Here is a 17589-nt window from a genome sequence, read left to right as displayed (position 1 = left end):
AAAGATGTCCCTTGAAGGCAAATAACGAATCATAGTTTTCTTGAAGCCAACGTGAGAAATATACTAACTATAAATCTTTCGACATGGCAACATACAGAACTTGATGAAAGGTAAAATTCATTGGTTTGTTCCATATTTTTTTAATGAAAACCGATTCTAAACATCAACCTAAATCTCGGGAAAAGAAAGCAGACAGAATAGAGATGGATAGGGTTCCATATTAGCTTATTAAGACATGAACCGTGCCTGCCTAAGTTGGAACCGATGGGAACGGCGTAATAAGATCTTCCAACACTATTGCACCACTAACGACCTCAAAGGCCATGACACAAGGCCAAAAGATGTTCTATCGAACTTTGTTAGGCGTTGCCACCATCCTCACTAAGGGAGTAGTTGCTGCATTCAAGGAAGAGACGAACTCAAATATCACACTTGCAGGGGACATACTCTCCTCCTACCTTTCGAAGAAGTTGGCAAGTAATACTCAAATCTCGAAAGGACTTAGTTGATTGCTCTTTCACAGAGTCCTTCCCTTTTCCACTAGTCCTGGCATATCTTGTCTATGTAACAGCTTCAACACTCATCACACTAGGCAGAGCCAATAGCTAAGGTTGACAATGACTAATGATGACACATCAAAATCCTAGTAAAGAAAAACTTCATCTTCAAATAATCAGAAAAACTTAACATGAAGTGTATATACATCATAAACCTCAAAACTGCATATTCTCTACACATATTATAAACAAAGAAGTTGACGCTGATGCGGTCTATCATAATCCTCAGCAGACATAATGAACTGCAGAAGCATAACTCTTTATTGGCTCTGAAAAGACAAGGGAAGGCCCAAATCATTCATTGGTTCGGATAGCTCCACATCTACGTCTTCGGGCCCGAACAGAGTCCTGAACATATTCAAACATCAAACAATCATTCTCCAATACTAAAATAAGATAAACTACATAAGCTTCAAGAAAACACAAAAACTTGCCACAAGTTTCTGCATTTCACATAAACCAAACAGATTCAAGATAGAAGATCAAAACACCACCAAATTACCAAGATCATATGTTTAGTTTAGGGTTTTCGATTTTGAGCCAATATCAAACAAAGCAAGTCTGAAAAACACACAGAAATAGTCATGGCAGGCCTTACTTGCCAGATTAATTGCAAATATCATAAACAGACTGAAGAGATCCGATATTTCACATCAAATATTTAAAACAAGATTTTCATTAAGAATATCACCAACATGTTTCTTGTTGGCAAATGATTTTTTCAAACATAGCACATTATTACCAGTATATATGAAATCATCTAAGTAGAGACACACAAAAAAATCTTGCCACCAAATACTTAAAAAAAAGTTGAGCAACACAGAAATTCACCCAAGCACAAATTCTAAAGAACTTCCATTCGGCTCTGAGCATTCGACGTTGTACTTGCTTAGCCCCTTGCCACAATGCCAACTTTCCGAAGTTCTTCCAGCACTAAGAAAAATAAAGAAACAAACAAGAATAAGAGTTATTAACTGTATGTGAATAAACTATAGAAGTAAAGAAGAATACAATTACTAACCATCTTAAAAGTTATTTTGGAGAAATATAGATGCTGCGAACATGGGCAATCTTGTGCCAATCCTCTCCACTTTCTCTCTGACATCGCCTTTCCAGTTGTGGGCATCCAACGACTTTTAACTGTGTCAGATTTTGCAGAGCTGGAATCAATAGAACCTTTGGGCAGTTAGCAACAGTGAGTGTATTGAGAGATGGTAGCTGATCTGGGAGTGATTCCAGCTTAGGAAGACCGTCAAGGTATAGATAAGTGAGGTGCTCAATGGCTTGAGGCAAGCGCGTCATCTTGGGAAGATCACATAACATGAGAAACTTAAGATTATGCAGATGTTTAATATCCTTTGGCAACTCTAGTAATTCTGGGCAGTAATCTATGGTTAGAGCCTCTAGAGCAGTAAGGTGCCGCAGCATCCCTTCTGGTAAACATCTCATTGTCCGACAACTCTTTAGAGATAAACCTGTAAGCTCCTTTAAGGCTTCCAGACCTTCTCTTGTGAAAGAGATGTCTTTTGCATTCTCAATTGTCAATGACCGCAGCTTGCTGAACTTTGCCAGCATTTCTATTGGGAAATATGACAGGCTCTCTTCAATTTCCACGCACAGTGCCCTAGGAATATCTTGCTCAGATAATAAAGCCAACATTGAGCTACTGCATTTTAAATCCTCCAACTTTTCGAGGGATGTGAGTGATGGCAATCTTAATGAAGAGCAACGCTCAATCCATAGTCTTTTAAGATTTGGGAATGCTTCTTTAATCCCTTGCTCCTTTGAGAGCCCCTTCAGATTTGGGAGATCAATTAACTGCAGATATTCAAGAGCTGCAAACTGTATCTTAACCGGGTGTCCACTCTCAACTTCTTCTTCTTCGATAATGTACTCCACCCCCACATCATTTAAGGACAGCCACTGGAGACAAGGTAGCCCTCCCAGATTTGGAAAACGCTTACAATTTTTGCAATTCCATATATAAATCCAAACTACTTTTCTTAGAGATGAATTTTTCATCCAATCTGGAAGATATCTACCACTGAAGCCTCCTATAAAAAGTTTTTCAAGATTGGGGTGAGGTTCAAGTGCTTCCAACACCTTTTCATCAAGATCCTCTTCTGACTTGGATAAATCATTTCTTTGCCACCACAAACTCAACTCAGAAAGATTTTTTATCCCTGCAATCTTTGCTTTCTTTGCATCCATATGGTCTTTTACTCTCTCAAGATGCTTAATTTGAAGCCGTCCACTGAGGTTCAAACATCCCAGTTCCTCAAGTTGGTTATCTCTCTTGAGACCGACAACAAACATACTTAATGTTTTCAGGCCATTTAACTCTCTCATTTTAGATGGCATCTCATGCAAGGACTCGCAATCCCACAAACATAGGTGTTGGAGATTACGTAAGGATGTTAGCTTCTTAGGTAAAGCCACAAGCCTATCACAGTAATCCAAGTTAAGGGTTTGCAAATTCCAAAGAGTACATATCGAGCTTGGGAGAGCGCTAATTTTGGATCGAAACAGATTCAAGTATCGCAAATGTTTAAGATTGCCAATGGAAGGAGGCAAATCTTCTATTGCTTCTGCTTTTAATACTCTTAAACTTCTTAGCTCCGAGATGGAAGTAATGCTCATATCTTTTTGAAAAGTTTTCGGAAACAAGTAGGTTTTTTGTAGCAAATTTACCTCGCGGATAGTTGATGCACTTGTGAGATTTCTTTCACTTTGTACTCCAGGAACTTTGTTCTCCATTATTGATTCTGCCAGATCATGAACGAGATCGTGCATACCAATCTCACTCTTGTTATACACATTTGTTTGTAGAAGCGATCTGAGTAGTAGCTCATTACATATTTGATTTCCAACATCTTCCACTTGTAAAGTCTCCTTTGATGAAATGTAGCCATGAGCCATCCATAGAAGAACCAGTTCTTCTTTTTCAATGTAATGGTCCTTAGGAAATGCTGCAAAATAAGCAAAGCATTGCCTAAGCTCCAACGGAAGATGATGATAACTCAATCGCAAAGCTGGCACTATCAAACTCTCCTCAGGCGACAACTTCCATATATCATTGTCTCTCACATATATCCATTCCTCTTCCGTTCTTTTAAACCGTAGGATTCCACCAAGTGCGGTAGCAGCCAGGGGCACTCCAGCAGCACATTTCTTCACGATCTGTTTCCCAATTATCTCCAGCTGTGGAGACACCTCTTCTCCTGGTTCAAAGGCGCGTTGCTGCAGCAACGTCCAACAATGCTTATCTGACAGCCCCTCAAGACAATGACATGGGAGTGTTTTCATTATATCACCAACCTTCTTCTGGCGTGCGGTGACGACGATAGACGAGCCTGCTGAGCCACATGACAGAACCTTTCTCAGCTCATCCCATTTATCCTGGTTGTCATTCCAAACATCATCCAATACAATCAAGTATCTTTTCTTGTTCAACAATTCCCAGAGGCGACGCTCTGCGGCATCCAAGTACTGCAGATTCGAAGCTTTTCCTCTTCCCGTGGCAGATTCAATCATGGCCTTCACCAAAGTCTTCATCTCAAAATTATCAGAGACGCAAACCCAAATCCTTAGATCAAAGTGCTCTTCCACCTGCAGATCATTGAAGACTAGTCTAGCGAGAGTGGTCTTCCCAAGGCCGCCAACACCGATAACTGGCAGCACAGACATCTCATGCCTGTTCTTCACATCATTCAACAACGTCTTCACAATCTTGTCTTTATCTTCGTCCCTGCCATAAATCTTATCAGGCTCATTCAACAGGGAAGCTGTCTCACGTGACGCAATAGCAACTTCTCTTGGCCTATCAATAGGCATCTCGCGCAGATGAAACCTATTGCGCTCCGCAGCAATGGCCTCCACTTTCTCGTTAACCTGCTTCATCCTCCTTGCGATGTTGTGGCGATACAACAATTTCTTGAGGCTGTAGCGGCTGAGTTTGGAATGAGAGTGGTTGAGTTTGGAGACATGAGTGTTGCACTCATCCAATATGTCATCAACCTCGTAAGCAATAGCGTTGAGCTTCTCCAACCAGTTTCGGATTGGCTTGCTCTCAATTTGCTTGTCTTCAGCATCCTCCAACACTGCTTGGATAGCAGTGAAAGTGCGGCAGAGCTTCTTCATCTCATCATTGACGCCCAAGATCAGTCCGATCTCCTTCTTGATAAGAGAGCTCAGAGTATCAAGAAGGACTCGAAGAAATGCCTCCGCCATTATAGAACAACAACAATCAATGATTCTTTTTCAGATGGCCAAATGAGATTTGAGAAGGATGAATCTGAGAGGATGGTATGTAATTCGTCAAGCCTTTCACTTTGGCATTGAATGTAGGATTAAATGGATATTGACATCTACCCACCAAACATTTACAAACATTGGCCAAATGTATATTGAGATTTGGAGAAAATTTGTGTAGTAAATGGAAGACGAAATCCATGACTTTTATGGAGATGGTATCTAGTGGCAGATCCATACCTAGGAAATAGAGGAGGCGGAATTTAATATTTTTAATAGTAATGAATTTAATATTTAAATATTAAAAAATTTATTATATTAATATTTAAGTATCTCTAACTTTGTTAATAAAATATAAACATGTATTCGCAAGCAAATATATACTTATTATTCATCTAAAATATAAAATTATTTTAAATATTATTACATTCAAAATTATTGTAAGTATTACATACTATAAAAGTAATATAAATGAAGTAATAAATATATAGATTTTATAAATATTTAAATGTTTATTTTGTTACCTAGAGAATAAGATGCAAAATGGATCACAAATTATAAGAATTTTATCACAAATAAAACAATAACCGAAGTATTAAAAATGATTTCAACTAAAAAGTAAATATAAAAAAATAATAGGGAGTAAATAGAAATTAGTAAATTTTTTGATTTGATACGAGTATTTAAAGGTTTTATTTTGATAACAAAAAGCAGTATTAATTGATAAAATTAAAAAGTAAAGAATGGAAAAAATATGTTCTTGTTGAGTATTGGCCTCTTAGTGAAAAACCTAATAACTAAGCCATTGAACTACTCATTTTTTATGACATCCTTTGAAAACAAAGTATATTTCTACACTCCACGGAGGGGGAGGATATACTATTTTCGACTTGATTCAAGAAAAATTATAGGCTATCCGAACGGCCAAGCCACCGCTTCAGCGGGAGCTTGGCCGGCGCCGGACCCAATAACCCTCCGCTCATGGCCGCTTAGATTGAGAAGTAAAGAGAGATACCACCTTGGACAAGAACACTTAATTTTAAGTGGTGGGCCTTGAGCATTAATTATTTTTTTTAATTGGGATTTAGGATTGTGTGCGAGAGGGATTTGGATCACCTACGGTGCACAGCACTGCTGTGCACCTCACATGACAATAAAAAAATAATTTTTTTTTTATTATTAAAAAATTCTCATGTGAGGTGCACAGCAGTGCTGTGCACCGTAGGTGATCCAAATCCGTGCGAGAGAGTGACGTAGTAAATGTGAATTGGATTTAATACTCGTAGGGGTGTTCAGATTGCAAGATTGTATCCAAGATTAAATTTATAGTGTGTTTGGTTCATGAGATTCAATCTCACAACTCAATCCTAGATGGATAATCATGAGATAATTAGTCATAGCTACCTCCTATGACTAAAATAATCTTACAACTCAATTTTAGATTGTATCTTGATATTATTTTATTTTAAAAAACGAACACGACTGTAGTACTACATCATTATACTTAACAAAAAGTTAAAATAAATAACTATAGTTAATGTTTTACATAAATTCTGTCCAGCGCGCTTCTATAGTGTATTAAAAAGAGGGTATTGGATTTTATGTGTAGCATCATTTGTAATAAAATTTCTATGTTATGATAACATGTTTTTGAATTTTATTAAAAATATTATAACACGTTTTTGAATTTTTTGAAACTTAGTTCCACATTTTATATATTTTAATTAGACTAAAGTCCCAATTTGGTCCTTAACATATTGCGTTTTTTTTTTAATTTTTGTCCAAAACATTATCTTTTGAATTATTCAGTCTCTCACATTTGAAATCAGATCACATTTGGTCCATTTTGGACGGTTCCGTCAATTTTTTGACGATTGTAATTACCGAGTCACTAATCCGTCACTAATCAGTCACTAATCAGATGCCAACTTATTACCATGTTTGACTAATATACAAAGAGAAAGGATTGCAATAACTATTATCGTCTTACTCACAAACTTCATCAGTCAACCACCATCATTAACAATATCACGTATTTAATCTTTCGTTAATAGACATATTATAAACTTAAACTATACTAACAATTTTATTAGGTGTTAAATATCTTTCAGTAACCGACGCCAAGATCATCACGCGCGTTGCACATGATTGTTTGATGCTGAAATCTTAGTTGCTGTATCACCACTCTACCTCGCCACCAAATTCTCCCCGCCGATCTCTCTCTCCTCTTTCTCTCTCTACAATCCCCGCTATTTCTGCCCTCAATCTCGCCGCCCATGGCCCTCGCCAGCGGCCAATGCCGCGCTGCCATTCTCAAATCCTTCGTTTTCTTCGTGCTAATATCATTCACTGAAGCCTCGATTCACAACTACGACCGAGATCCGTTCCGAGAAGTCGGCACCGCTTATCTCCTCTCAGGCGGCAGCGAAGGCGTCGCCGCCGCGCAGCACGCTCGCTCTTACATCAGGTAATTTCTACTAATCAGATCTATCACATTTTGTCGGATTAGTGACGGATTAGTGACGGATCAGTTTCTCCCAGTTTGTGACGGTTTTGTGACCCGGTAATTAAAATCGTCAAAAATTTGACGGAACCGTCCAAAATTGACCAAATGTGGTCCGGTTTTAAATGTGAGGGACCGAATAATTCAATAGATAATATTTTGGACCAAAATAAAAAAAAACGCAATATGTTAAGAACCAAATTGAGACTTTAGTCTTTTAATTATACTAATATATTTTCAAAAATTCAGCCCCGGCTATTTAAGCTTTCTAGTTCCGTCCTTGGCTTCTATTATCTTGTAATAGTTCCAAATAATATGTTTTAGTCCATATTTAATTGTTCCATAAAAATTAATGGTCCTGTTTAATCCTATAGATTATAAGTTTGTTAGTTTTTGGTCTTGCTTGTATTTAACTTATCAATTAGGTCAAAATATGGTTAACCATTAAATTTTTAACGCAATCATTAAATATGAATAAAATCATAGACTAAACTATTATTTTAGACAAATGTAAGATACCAATTATGAACTTTAGTCAATAATACATTATGGTTACTTTTATTTCTCCACCTACCAACGGGATTGTGGAGCCAAAAATATTTATGGCAATTTTCTTGTGAATCTAGCATTCTCAACCATCTAACTAGCAGTCAAGCATATGGAATAAATACCCCACAAAACTGACAAAAGCCAGTTACAGAGAAATAAATATCTCACAATTTTTCACTAACAATAGCTAATTATCTAATTTAAGAAATAATTTTTTATTGTTAATCATTATGTACGTATTAATTAATATTAATATTAAACGTGTGAAATATGCGCGGATACCATAGAGATAATTTGGTCCTAAAGGAAAATAAATCATATCAAACCCTAATATTCTACAAAAACAAATAAGAAAAATAAAACTAAAAGTACACTCCTTTATAAATTAATACTCCCTTGTCCAGTCCCAAGTGGAACATTTATTTTTCGACGTATGATTGTGTAATGTTGTTTTGTGAGTTTAGTGAAGATATGATAAATTAAGAGTGAGAAAAAGTAGAGTGACAAACTCCTAGGATGTTTTTTTGGGTGTTTATTGAATTGAGGTGTAGAGTAGAGGTTTCCACTTATGCACTAGTTGGGTGATTTAATGAGTTTGTCGAAGTTTTGAAGTAAAAACAGGTTAGAACGAGCTTAAGTGCAGTTAAAGGCAATGTGAACGTCCGGGCCGCGCGATCGGAACGCCCGCCAAGCGTTTTGATCGAACAAGCCAGGGAGTCTAGAGACTTCGCCCGGGCGGGCGTTTTTCATCCAGGAAATGCCCGCCCGGGCGTTTGATGCAAGGAATCAGGATGCCGTGATAACTCCCGAGCGGGTCGGGCGTTTCACAACATGCATATCTCCTGACCGGGCATTCTCATGGCATCCCGGATAAGGTGAATTCAACTAGAAAATAAACCTTTGGCCTTCAAATAACCACCAACATCTTGATTAGTGGGCTTTAAGGCTAAGTCCCTTCATTCCCCTTCAACACTCGGTCACACTAGCCAAAGGCAATAAGCTAAGGTCGACAATGAAACATGATGGACCATGAAGGCAATAAGCTAAGGTTGACAAAGACCATGACAGCAATACATCATAGAAAAGACTGATATCTATCGCGAAGAAACTAAAACACTTTCAGAATCCTAATCAAACAACTGTGAATTCCGAAATTTGAACTTACTAAAGTAACAATTCCGGTCGCCTAACTAACATGCTAAAGAGACATAAGCATACCTATTTATTGGCTCGGAAAGAGAGAGGAAGGCCCGAATCATTCATTTGTTTGGCTAGCTCAACATCTACCTCTTCGGGCATCCAACAGAGTCCTGAACATCTTAAAACGTCACACAATCATTCTCCAACGCCAATATCAGATACACTACAAAAACTTGAAGAAAGCTAAGTAAAAACACAGAAACTTGCCATTAGTTCTACCTTAATCATGCATCTCACAAGTTTCTGCAGATCACATAAACCAAACATATTCAGTTTCAGGACATCAATTCAATTCAAAATACAACCAACTTACAAATATCATATTTTTAGTTTAGTTTTTACGATTTTGAGCCAATATGAAATTAGAATTTTAATAAGGGCTTATATATACTCCCTAGGTCCACAAAAAATAGTCTAATTTGTGGACGGCACGGACATCCCAAAATGGAAAATGAGACTATTTGTCGTAGACGGAGGGAGTATTAAAGTTTCAAAAACACTTGTTTTTAAACACAAAGTTCATGAAAATTAGGAGCAACACATTTAAGGCTTGATGACAGGCAATGGAACCAAATTGAAGAGCTTCTTTTGAATTGCATAATTTGAGGTTCTATAAGTTAATTGGTAAAATGGTTATAAGTGTGACATAAATGTTAAAGAAGATGTTCATTTTACATGTAAATGTAGTGGTTATATAATTATGGGCCTCACATATATATTAAGCCTCGGGGATGAACAATCGAAGATCAAACTTAAAGTGGTAGGTTTACTTCATTTGTAAATACAGTAATTAGATAGTTATAAGTTTCACATAGATATTAAGCCTCCAAGATGAACCATTGAAGGATTGCAAAAGAGTGTAAATGTACTTTTCGTTCAATGATAAGATGGTTATAAACTTGTAAATCTATTAAGATGGTTATAAGATGTATACTGTGCAACAACAGAGTAAAAAATGATCATGAGATCTTTGAAGAAGGCAGCAAAAACAGAAAAAGTAACTCACAAACAATGTAAATATATAAATAAACTGTAATCTATTCTATGTCAACACGAACACGAATACGAACATTAGAAACACGACACTTTGGGAGTTGGGAACAGCACTCTACCAATCTTTGTACCTAATCGACTACCTTTCATTTTAAAAACTTTTTCCACCTACATTCCATCGAAACATGGGATATGCATCCTAAGGCGAAGAAGCGCTACTCCTCTAACTCTCTCTATGCTCATCTACAACACCAGGAACCACGTCGTATTCTATGTACTATTTACACAGACGTATCTCGTTCCACGTGGCCGTTACCACGGCCCAGTTTGTGTCCTTCTCAAGCACTGTCTCTTCGCCCCGCTCTGCTGTTTCACCATCTCCAGCGCCTGCCAGCATCAAACAGAGAGATTATAAGATGGTGCTCGTTTCGGAAGGGGTTCATTATCTCTTCCCATCAGCAATGCTAAAAAGGATATAATGGGAAAAGTGGTCTCAAGAAAATATCAAAGAATTGAGTCTTGATGGGAAGAGCCGGCTTCGTCTAGTAGAAATTTATCTTTCGGAAAATGGGAAAATAGGATCGGTAGGGAGTGGAGGTGAACAATCCGTCACCATTGCACAGACCAATACTTGGATAAGGAAATGGAAGGGAGGATGAAATGATAAAAACACTTGTGTTGATGGGAAAAGTAGCAACAAGAAAATATCAAAGAGTGAAACTTGACGGGAAGAGCCAGCTTCGTGTGGTGGAAATTCAATTTTCAGTAAATGAGATGAATAGGGAGTGGAGCCGAAACCAAGAATTTGATAAGGAAATGGAAGGAAGGATGAAAATGGTAGCCACATATCAAATGTCGTATTCAAAATTTGTGGCGTGAAGGCGAAGCAACAAACCTGATTCTTCTGCACTTCCATTATCTCCGCTTGTTTCTTCTGCAATTGTTCGTTTTCCTCCTTTAATTTAGCAACTTCTGCTTCCAACTCCATGGTGTAAGCCTGCACGAACCCAAAAGGAGAGCTGGTTAGTAAAGTTCAAAGTCTAATTCCAACGTCTAATATGGTAATTTAGTGTAAGCATACACTAAATTACCTTGTGTAAAATGAGATCTCTAAGCGTCTCATGAAGAGTAACTTTCATGTCTTGTCACACTAGACAACTGTGCTGCATAAGACATCCAATTTTCTTATTCAAATGTTTTTGGGGACGTCCATGCACGATAAAAGAACTTTGACGATCATAACTTAGAAAGTGGCAAGAACACGAAATCTATAGCCTGCAGCACTATGTTATTAAAGCCCAACTTCTACTTCCTTCTCGAGCAGTCGTCACAAAAAAATATACTAACTATAAATCTTTCTACATGGCACCATACAGAACTTCATGAAAGGTAAAATTCATTGGTTTGTTCCATATTTTTTAATGAAAACCGATTCTAAACATCTGTTGGGTAGGGTTCTAATTTACTACTTAAGAGGACATTGGCCGCAAAAGATAGGAAGCGACTAGAACTCTATAGGCCATTTCATTTGAAATAGCAAGTAATCTACCGTGTAAAACCCTATTTTTTCGTTTATAATACGTTCGATCTTCATGTTAGGGCCTTTCATTAGAAATAGCGACTAGAACTCTATAGGCCATTTCGTTTATAATACGTTCGATCTTCATGTTAGGGCCTTCTAGTCCTAGAACTCAAATGAAGAAACATCAAAGCCAATAACTGTAAGGTTTTTACCTGCTTACGAGCTCGTGACCTTGCAGCCGACTCTCTGTTCTTTATCATCCTCCTCTGCCTCCTTTCAACCACCTTCTCCAGAGCAGCACTCTTCCGACCCCTCAAACCCCCATTAAACACATAAGGAACAGGCGACACTGAGGATGTATCCCCGTTGCTCTTAGAGAGCCCGTCCGAAGAAACAGCTGGAGATCCATTAGACCCCAAACCAACCATCCCAAGCCCTCCACCTTGCAAAGCTGAATTATGGACTGGTGAGTTATTCATTCCCGGGTCAGAAATCCCAACCATTCCGCCCCTAATCCGTGGGCTACTCAATTGACCGTTGCTTGGAATCCCCATAGCTGGTCCATAACCCATCGCGGACTGTTTTGGAAGAATCTGCTGAGGCTGATGTTGCCGTTGCTCCTGCTGCAGCTGATGATTCTCCATCAGCTGTGCGGAAGACCTTACACCATTCACATTTAACGGTAAGTTAGCAGCCGATTGTGCAGCCATCGGATTACTAGTTTCAGTAACCCCAGCACCAATCAACCCCAAATTCCTACTAGCCTGCTGCTGCTGCTGCTGAAATCCGAACCCCAAACCCGAGCTGTTATTCACAGGGTGCCACAGATCACCGAAAATCCCAGCATTGTTAGCAGCAGCCAACTGAGCCTCCTCCCTCACAACCCCGGCCCTCACCAAGAACTCCTCAAGTGTAATCTCCCCCAATGTCTGCTGCCTCTGCGGCATGCCAAAGCTAGCAACGCTGACAGCTCCCTCCTTCGGTGCAACAGCCTCTTTCGACATATCCCTCCACACCTCATCAACCGTCTTCTGGCTTAGCGTACGGGGAAGGATCAACGATCCCTGCCTCTGCAAGCCACCCCCTTCTTGGACACCACCAACACCTTCACCACCACCACCAATGGCGGGAGCGAAGTTCTGATTATCTTCCGCACTCCATATACTCTTCAAAAGCTCATCCATGTTCATTGACCCAAAATCCTTCCCACTCCCCCCGATGGTATTCTGGAACTCATCTAAGGTCAAAGAATAGACAGAGGACTGCCGCGTCAACGGGCTATTATTCGCCACCCTCCCACCACCGCCAGCTGGTGGCTCGTTTGCGAAATTCTTGAAATTTAAATTACTCCCCATTTCCAACACTTCCTCCCCTCACACTCCCACCAATACAATCCAAACTAATCCAAATCAATCCAAACCAATCCAAACCAATCCAAACCAATCCCCCTTAATCAAACCACTGAATAAACCCCAAAACCAATAAGCAACAGATCACACCTTCCTATATCCTTCACTCCTTCAACAAATTCACCTACAATCAAAGGTGAAACCATCTATAATCAGCAGATTCACAGCTACCAAACACATAAAAACACAATCTTTAGCAACAAAATTGCAGATTATCCTCTCATGCTTCAATCTCACAACATAAATTGTAAGCAAATTTCTCAAGCTTCAATCCCACAATTTCAAAATGTAAAGAAACCAAAGTAAAGATGCCCACACAAGATTCATCCCGAAACAGCAAAAAGATAACAGAATCCAGATCTAGTATGCAAAAGCAAAATGAGCCCACAACAAAATATCTATAAAGCTATCAGCTCAAAAGCATGATTCCCTAAAAATTGGGATACCCACAAACACACAGAGCTCAAGAGAAAACTAACCGCAAATCCCAAAATGGAAACTGAACAAAGCAGTCCCAATTAACAGTTAACTGATGGCAGTGAGAAATGGGACAAATCCAAGAAAAAAATTAGCAAAACACAAACACAAAAGTTGTCCTAGCCAGAGAAAAAGACATAAATATTGCAGAAAAAAACAAATAATTACATTAATTAAATATATTATTTTCTTACCAAAATATGGTTGTGGGCTGCCGCCATCTGTCCCCCGATGACTTTTCAACAGAGGAGAGTGGGAATGCTTATTTATGGGCAAAAATAAAATAAAATGGTGGGTCTCACCCATTCAAAATCGTGGACCAATCATAATTGTGGAGTAGGAGGGGTTGGGTGTGATATCAGACCAACGGTGGGTGGATAAGTGGTGAGATCTGGACCGCACACGTGCTTAATGGATCGACGGATGAGATTGGTTCTTTGGTTTGTCGTGTAGTGGGGATTGGTGTGGGCCGGCTGTACATGATTTGATTTTGGTGCTCCACTAGTTTTTGGTGTGTTTTTTTTTTTCTTTTTTTTTGAATTGATTAATTTGGCTGTTTTTGTTGCTAATCGCAGTTTGCATGTGCTTTTGATTTTATGTCATTTCATGAATGATTTGTGGGAAGAATAGGGATACAATGTTTATTTTATGTTTGGTCACTTTTTCATGTAGTAGTAATTAATTATTACGAAATATTGAGAAATAGTATATGGAAATTTTGTTTTTCTGAGTCTTGTTAAGAGCTCGACATGTGTTATGTATGAGATTCTGGTTGATAGCACTTTTTTTTAATCATTTAATATTCATCACTACAAATTAAAAGTGATTGAACAGTACAAATGTATGTTGGTATGTGATTGCAGTATTCAACTTTTGTCAGAAAAATTAGATGAGTTTTTACTATGCAATGTATTCAAATCTTATGAGAAAATTAAATTTATATGATTTTATCTAATACATGCTCCATCTGTCCGCAAATAGGAGACTCGTTTTTCTATTTTAGTCCGTCCACGAATAGGAGTCTCAGTTCACTTTTACCATAAATGGTAATAGAGTCTCACTTTCCACTAACTCATTTAACTCTCATTTCATTTAAAACTAATATATACAAATGAAACCTCTATTCCACTAACTTTTTCCTACCTACTTTTCTTAATATTTTTTACAACATTTATCGCCCATAAATGGGACTCCTAATGGCGGACGGAGGGAGTATGCATTTGTGGCTACAAATCGTGATTTTACTACTACAGTCGATAGTAAAAATGCTGAACCAAATACAATTTGGAAAAAAAAATTATAAATATCTCAATGTACAATTTTTTAACGTGCAATATCTCATAAAATATGTCCTTCATTCGAGACAATATCAAAAAATATTCTAGGGAAAACCTAAAAATTAATTGAAAGTTCATATAGTTATATTAAAATTGAGTTATTATTTTATTTAATTATATGAAAAACTATATAAAGTTTTAATTTATAAAATATCCTTTTGAAACTACGAGCATGAGGGCCATAACATAATAGTTTAAGTCTAATGGTAATTTAGTAGTAGTACATATATTATACACTTATCTATTGTTTTATATTTTGCATATGAGATGAAAAAAAATGCATTTATGGTTAACATAGTATCATTATATGAACAGAATTTTGAGTATTTGATTAAACAAGATATTTTATTATCATACATATTTATCAACAAACGAACCCTTCAGTCCTTCACGCAAGGTCATCCAACATAAACTAATGTGGACGTGTAATATCCATGTCATCATAATAAGTTATTTTCTTCACAATAAAAATCGAAGAAAAAGTGAATATTTTTTCATACGAAACCAATTAAATCTGATTTTTTTTCTCACCTTATCTCCCATCAATTTTCGGAACAATTCTTATATTCTGTTCCAATTGATTGGCTTGAAATGGAGTAAAGTAATTACTTTATATCTCAAGAAAAAAAATATAGTTAAAATTGAATCAATAGAATTATTTTCGGCTTCAAAATTAATTATATATCCTTTAGCCTCGAATCATTAAAACTCCTCAGATTTACAAATGCATTAAAAAAGAAATGGTAGAGTAAATGAATTTAACCGTTTAATGATATTATATAGAGAAAATAAAATTATTAAATAGTGACGCAATAAATTCATAAACGAAATGGCTTGATGGCTTGCTACGTGGCATTTTATGGTCTTAAACATTTTTTACTTAATCATTATGTAGGGAAACTATATATCTATAAACTGTAGTTTGAGTTTCTAAATCTTAGCAAAAAGACAGATTATTTAAAATTAAATTAAGTATATTTTTTTAAATAGTTTGGAAATTAAATTAAAAAAATAAAACATAACTCTTACTAAGCAAATTTAGCACGGTTTCGGCCAACAAATAATTATTTAATTGATTTAAAATTGCCATGTAAATAATTATAGATATGTACTTAATTTAAAACTTTTTGCTTACCAAAAAAATGTGATTAATTATGTTTCGCGATATGAGAAATAATTGAACATTGCTATCAATATGGATATATACTCGACAAACAGTACTGAAATATCTAATAATCTTGGCTTTGCCAACACTCAACAATAATTGAGGGGATACGATCACACTTTAATTTGATCCACTCTGAAAGAGCCAAATATAGAAAAATGATAGTGTCAATTTGGTTGAGGCAATACTGTAGAGATCAGACTATCCGGATTCACTATTTTACCGAGACCTCTTTGGTCTTGTTTACAAGATGGCTCAGTCAAACCACCGACCAAGCGACTGATTTAATACAAGAACAATAGCTATTACAATCAATGAGCTAATGAACTTAAACACTGCCTTCATGGACCAGGATCCTCTAGATCCACCGAGAACCTGCGCAACTAGAACCCTAGTTAGTATAATATGAAAGATCCTCTCGGACCATGACAAAACATGCAGTAATCAAAGGAATAACAAAGGAATCGCATAGATCAAATAACTATGGCTCAGAAACCCGCCAATAGTACAGATCTATTCACCAAAACAACAATCCAAGGGAGCAACGTTGAATCCAATCAGTGAAACACTTCACACACCACGAATACAACTCCAATCCACTCCACAATGCTGGATCTGACCTCTCTCAGACCTCACAACCACAAGAAACCCCTCACCAGAAAACCCTAGCCTTCTCTGGAACCCTAGCAACCGAACTAGTTGCTAATCTCAACTCACTTACACGATTATACACTCAAACACATGAGATCAGTCATCGTGTAACACTCAGAGAATCATCAGAGAAGAAGAACTCAAAGGGAGATCAGAAAGCTCAAGAGAGAAGAGAGAGAATACACAGTGAGAGTCCGAGAGTGAAAATGAAACGGCGGAAGGAGTCAAAAAAGAGTGTATCTCAAGCAGAGTGGGCTAGGCAACACACGGCCCCAACTTACCTGGGCGCAAACCAACCAAGGCCCAACACAAATAATAGTCCACCACTTAATCAGCCCAATAATCAACATACTCCACCTTGGACATTATTTGGGAAACCAATTGCACTATTAGCTAAGGTTTTAATCATCATAGCCTACAAGGCAGTTCCCCTAGCACCAAAGAACAAAGTTCATTTGCATAGGGAAGTAGCCAGGTTTGCCTACAAGACTCCAGAGGGGCTGACACCCATTAGTCTTGAGGACTTAGTGCCTCAAGCCACTAGCCACCCTTACCACAGTAGGCTAAGAGGCTGAGGTCTTTAACCCCCGGGACATGCAACTATCCTAGGTCAAAATGCAGGTACTTTATGCAGAAAGAAGTTTTTCAAGAGGTAAGCATTTGGTCCCCATGTCAGCTAGGTTCTGATCAGTATGTACTTTTAAAAGAGAAACCTCATTCTTTTCTACAACATCTCTGATGTAATGAAACCTTACATCAATATGCTTAGTTCTATCATGGAAGACTGGATTTTTACACAATTGAATGGCAGACTGAGAATCTGAAAATAAAACAGGAGGAGTTTTCACAAAATTGAGTTCAGAGAGCACTCCCTTTAACCATACAGCCTCATTCATTGCCTCTGTAATGGCAATGTATTCAGATTCAGTGGTAGAGAGGGCTACAATATGTTGCAGCTGTGATTTCCAACTTATG

The 17589-nt window shown here is 37.6% G+C and overlaps 2 protein-coding genes across 7 annotated transcripts; both read right to left on the bottom strand.

Moving 5' to 3' along the window:
• Window positions 1–644: 644 nt before the first annotated feature.
• Window positions 645–4961, bottom strand: LOC121762656 (disease resistance protein RGA2-like). Of its 2 annotated transcripts, XR_006042269.1 has the most exons (3): window positions 1579–4961; window positions 1389–1490; window positions 645–905 (listed from the first exon to the last, which is right to left on the bottom strand). XR_006042269.1 is itself a non-coding variant. In XM_042158610.1 (2 exons), the coding sequence occupies exon 1, from the start codon at window positions 4785–4787 to the stop codon at window positions 1590–1592; it is 3198 nt and encodes a 1065-aa protein (XP_042014544.1). In that variant the 5' UTR covers window positions 4788–4961; the 3' UTR covers window positions 645–1490; window positions 1579–1589. The 2 variants fall into 2 exon arrangements, 1 of the variants encoding a protein (XP_042014544.1); XM_042158610.1 differs by having other exon boundaries at window positions 645–1490.
• A 5097-nt stretch (window positions 4962–10058) lies between these two features.
• On the bottom strand, window positions 10059–14196 carry LOC121761864 (bZIP transcription factor 23-like). Of its 5 annotated transcripts, none has more exons than XM_042157552.1 (4): window positions 13464–14186; window positions 11788–13108; window positions 10949–11050; window positions 10059–10440 (listed from the first exon to the last, which is right to left on the bottom strand). In XM_042157552.1, the coding sequence occupies exons 2-4, from the start codon at window positions 12928–12930 to the stop codon at window positions 10366–10368; spliced, it is 1320 nt and encodes a 439-aa protein (XP_042013486.1). In that variant the 5' UTR covers window positions 12931–13108; window positions 13464–14186; the 3' UTR covers window positions 10059–10365. The 5 variants fall into 5 exon arrangements, 3 of the variants coding, with proteins under 3 accessions (XP_042013486.1, XP_042013487.1, XP_042013485.1); XM_042157553.1 differs by having other exon boundaries at window positions 13656–14186; XR_006042116.1 differs by adding an exon at window positions 11145–11216 and having other exon boundaries at window positions 10401–10440; window positions 11788–14196.
• Window positions 14197–17589: the final 3393 nt, after the last annotated feature.

The sequence above is a fragment of the Salvia splendens genome, chromosome 13, assembly GCF_004379255.2.
Source record: "Salvia splendens isolate huo1 chromosome 13, SspV2, whole genome shotgun sequence".
NCBI lineage: Eukaryota > Viridiplantae > Streptophyta > Magnoliopsida > Lamiales > Lamiaceae > Salvia > Salvia splendens.
Note: the sequence above shows the minus strand (reverse complement) of the source record. Positions and strands in the feature narration are given on the sequence as shown.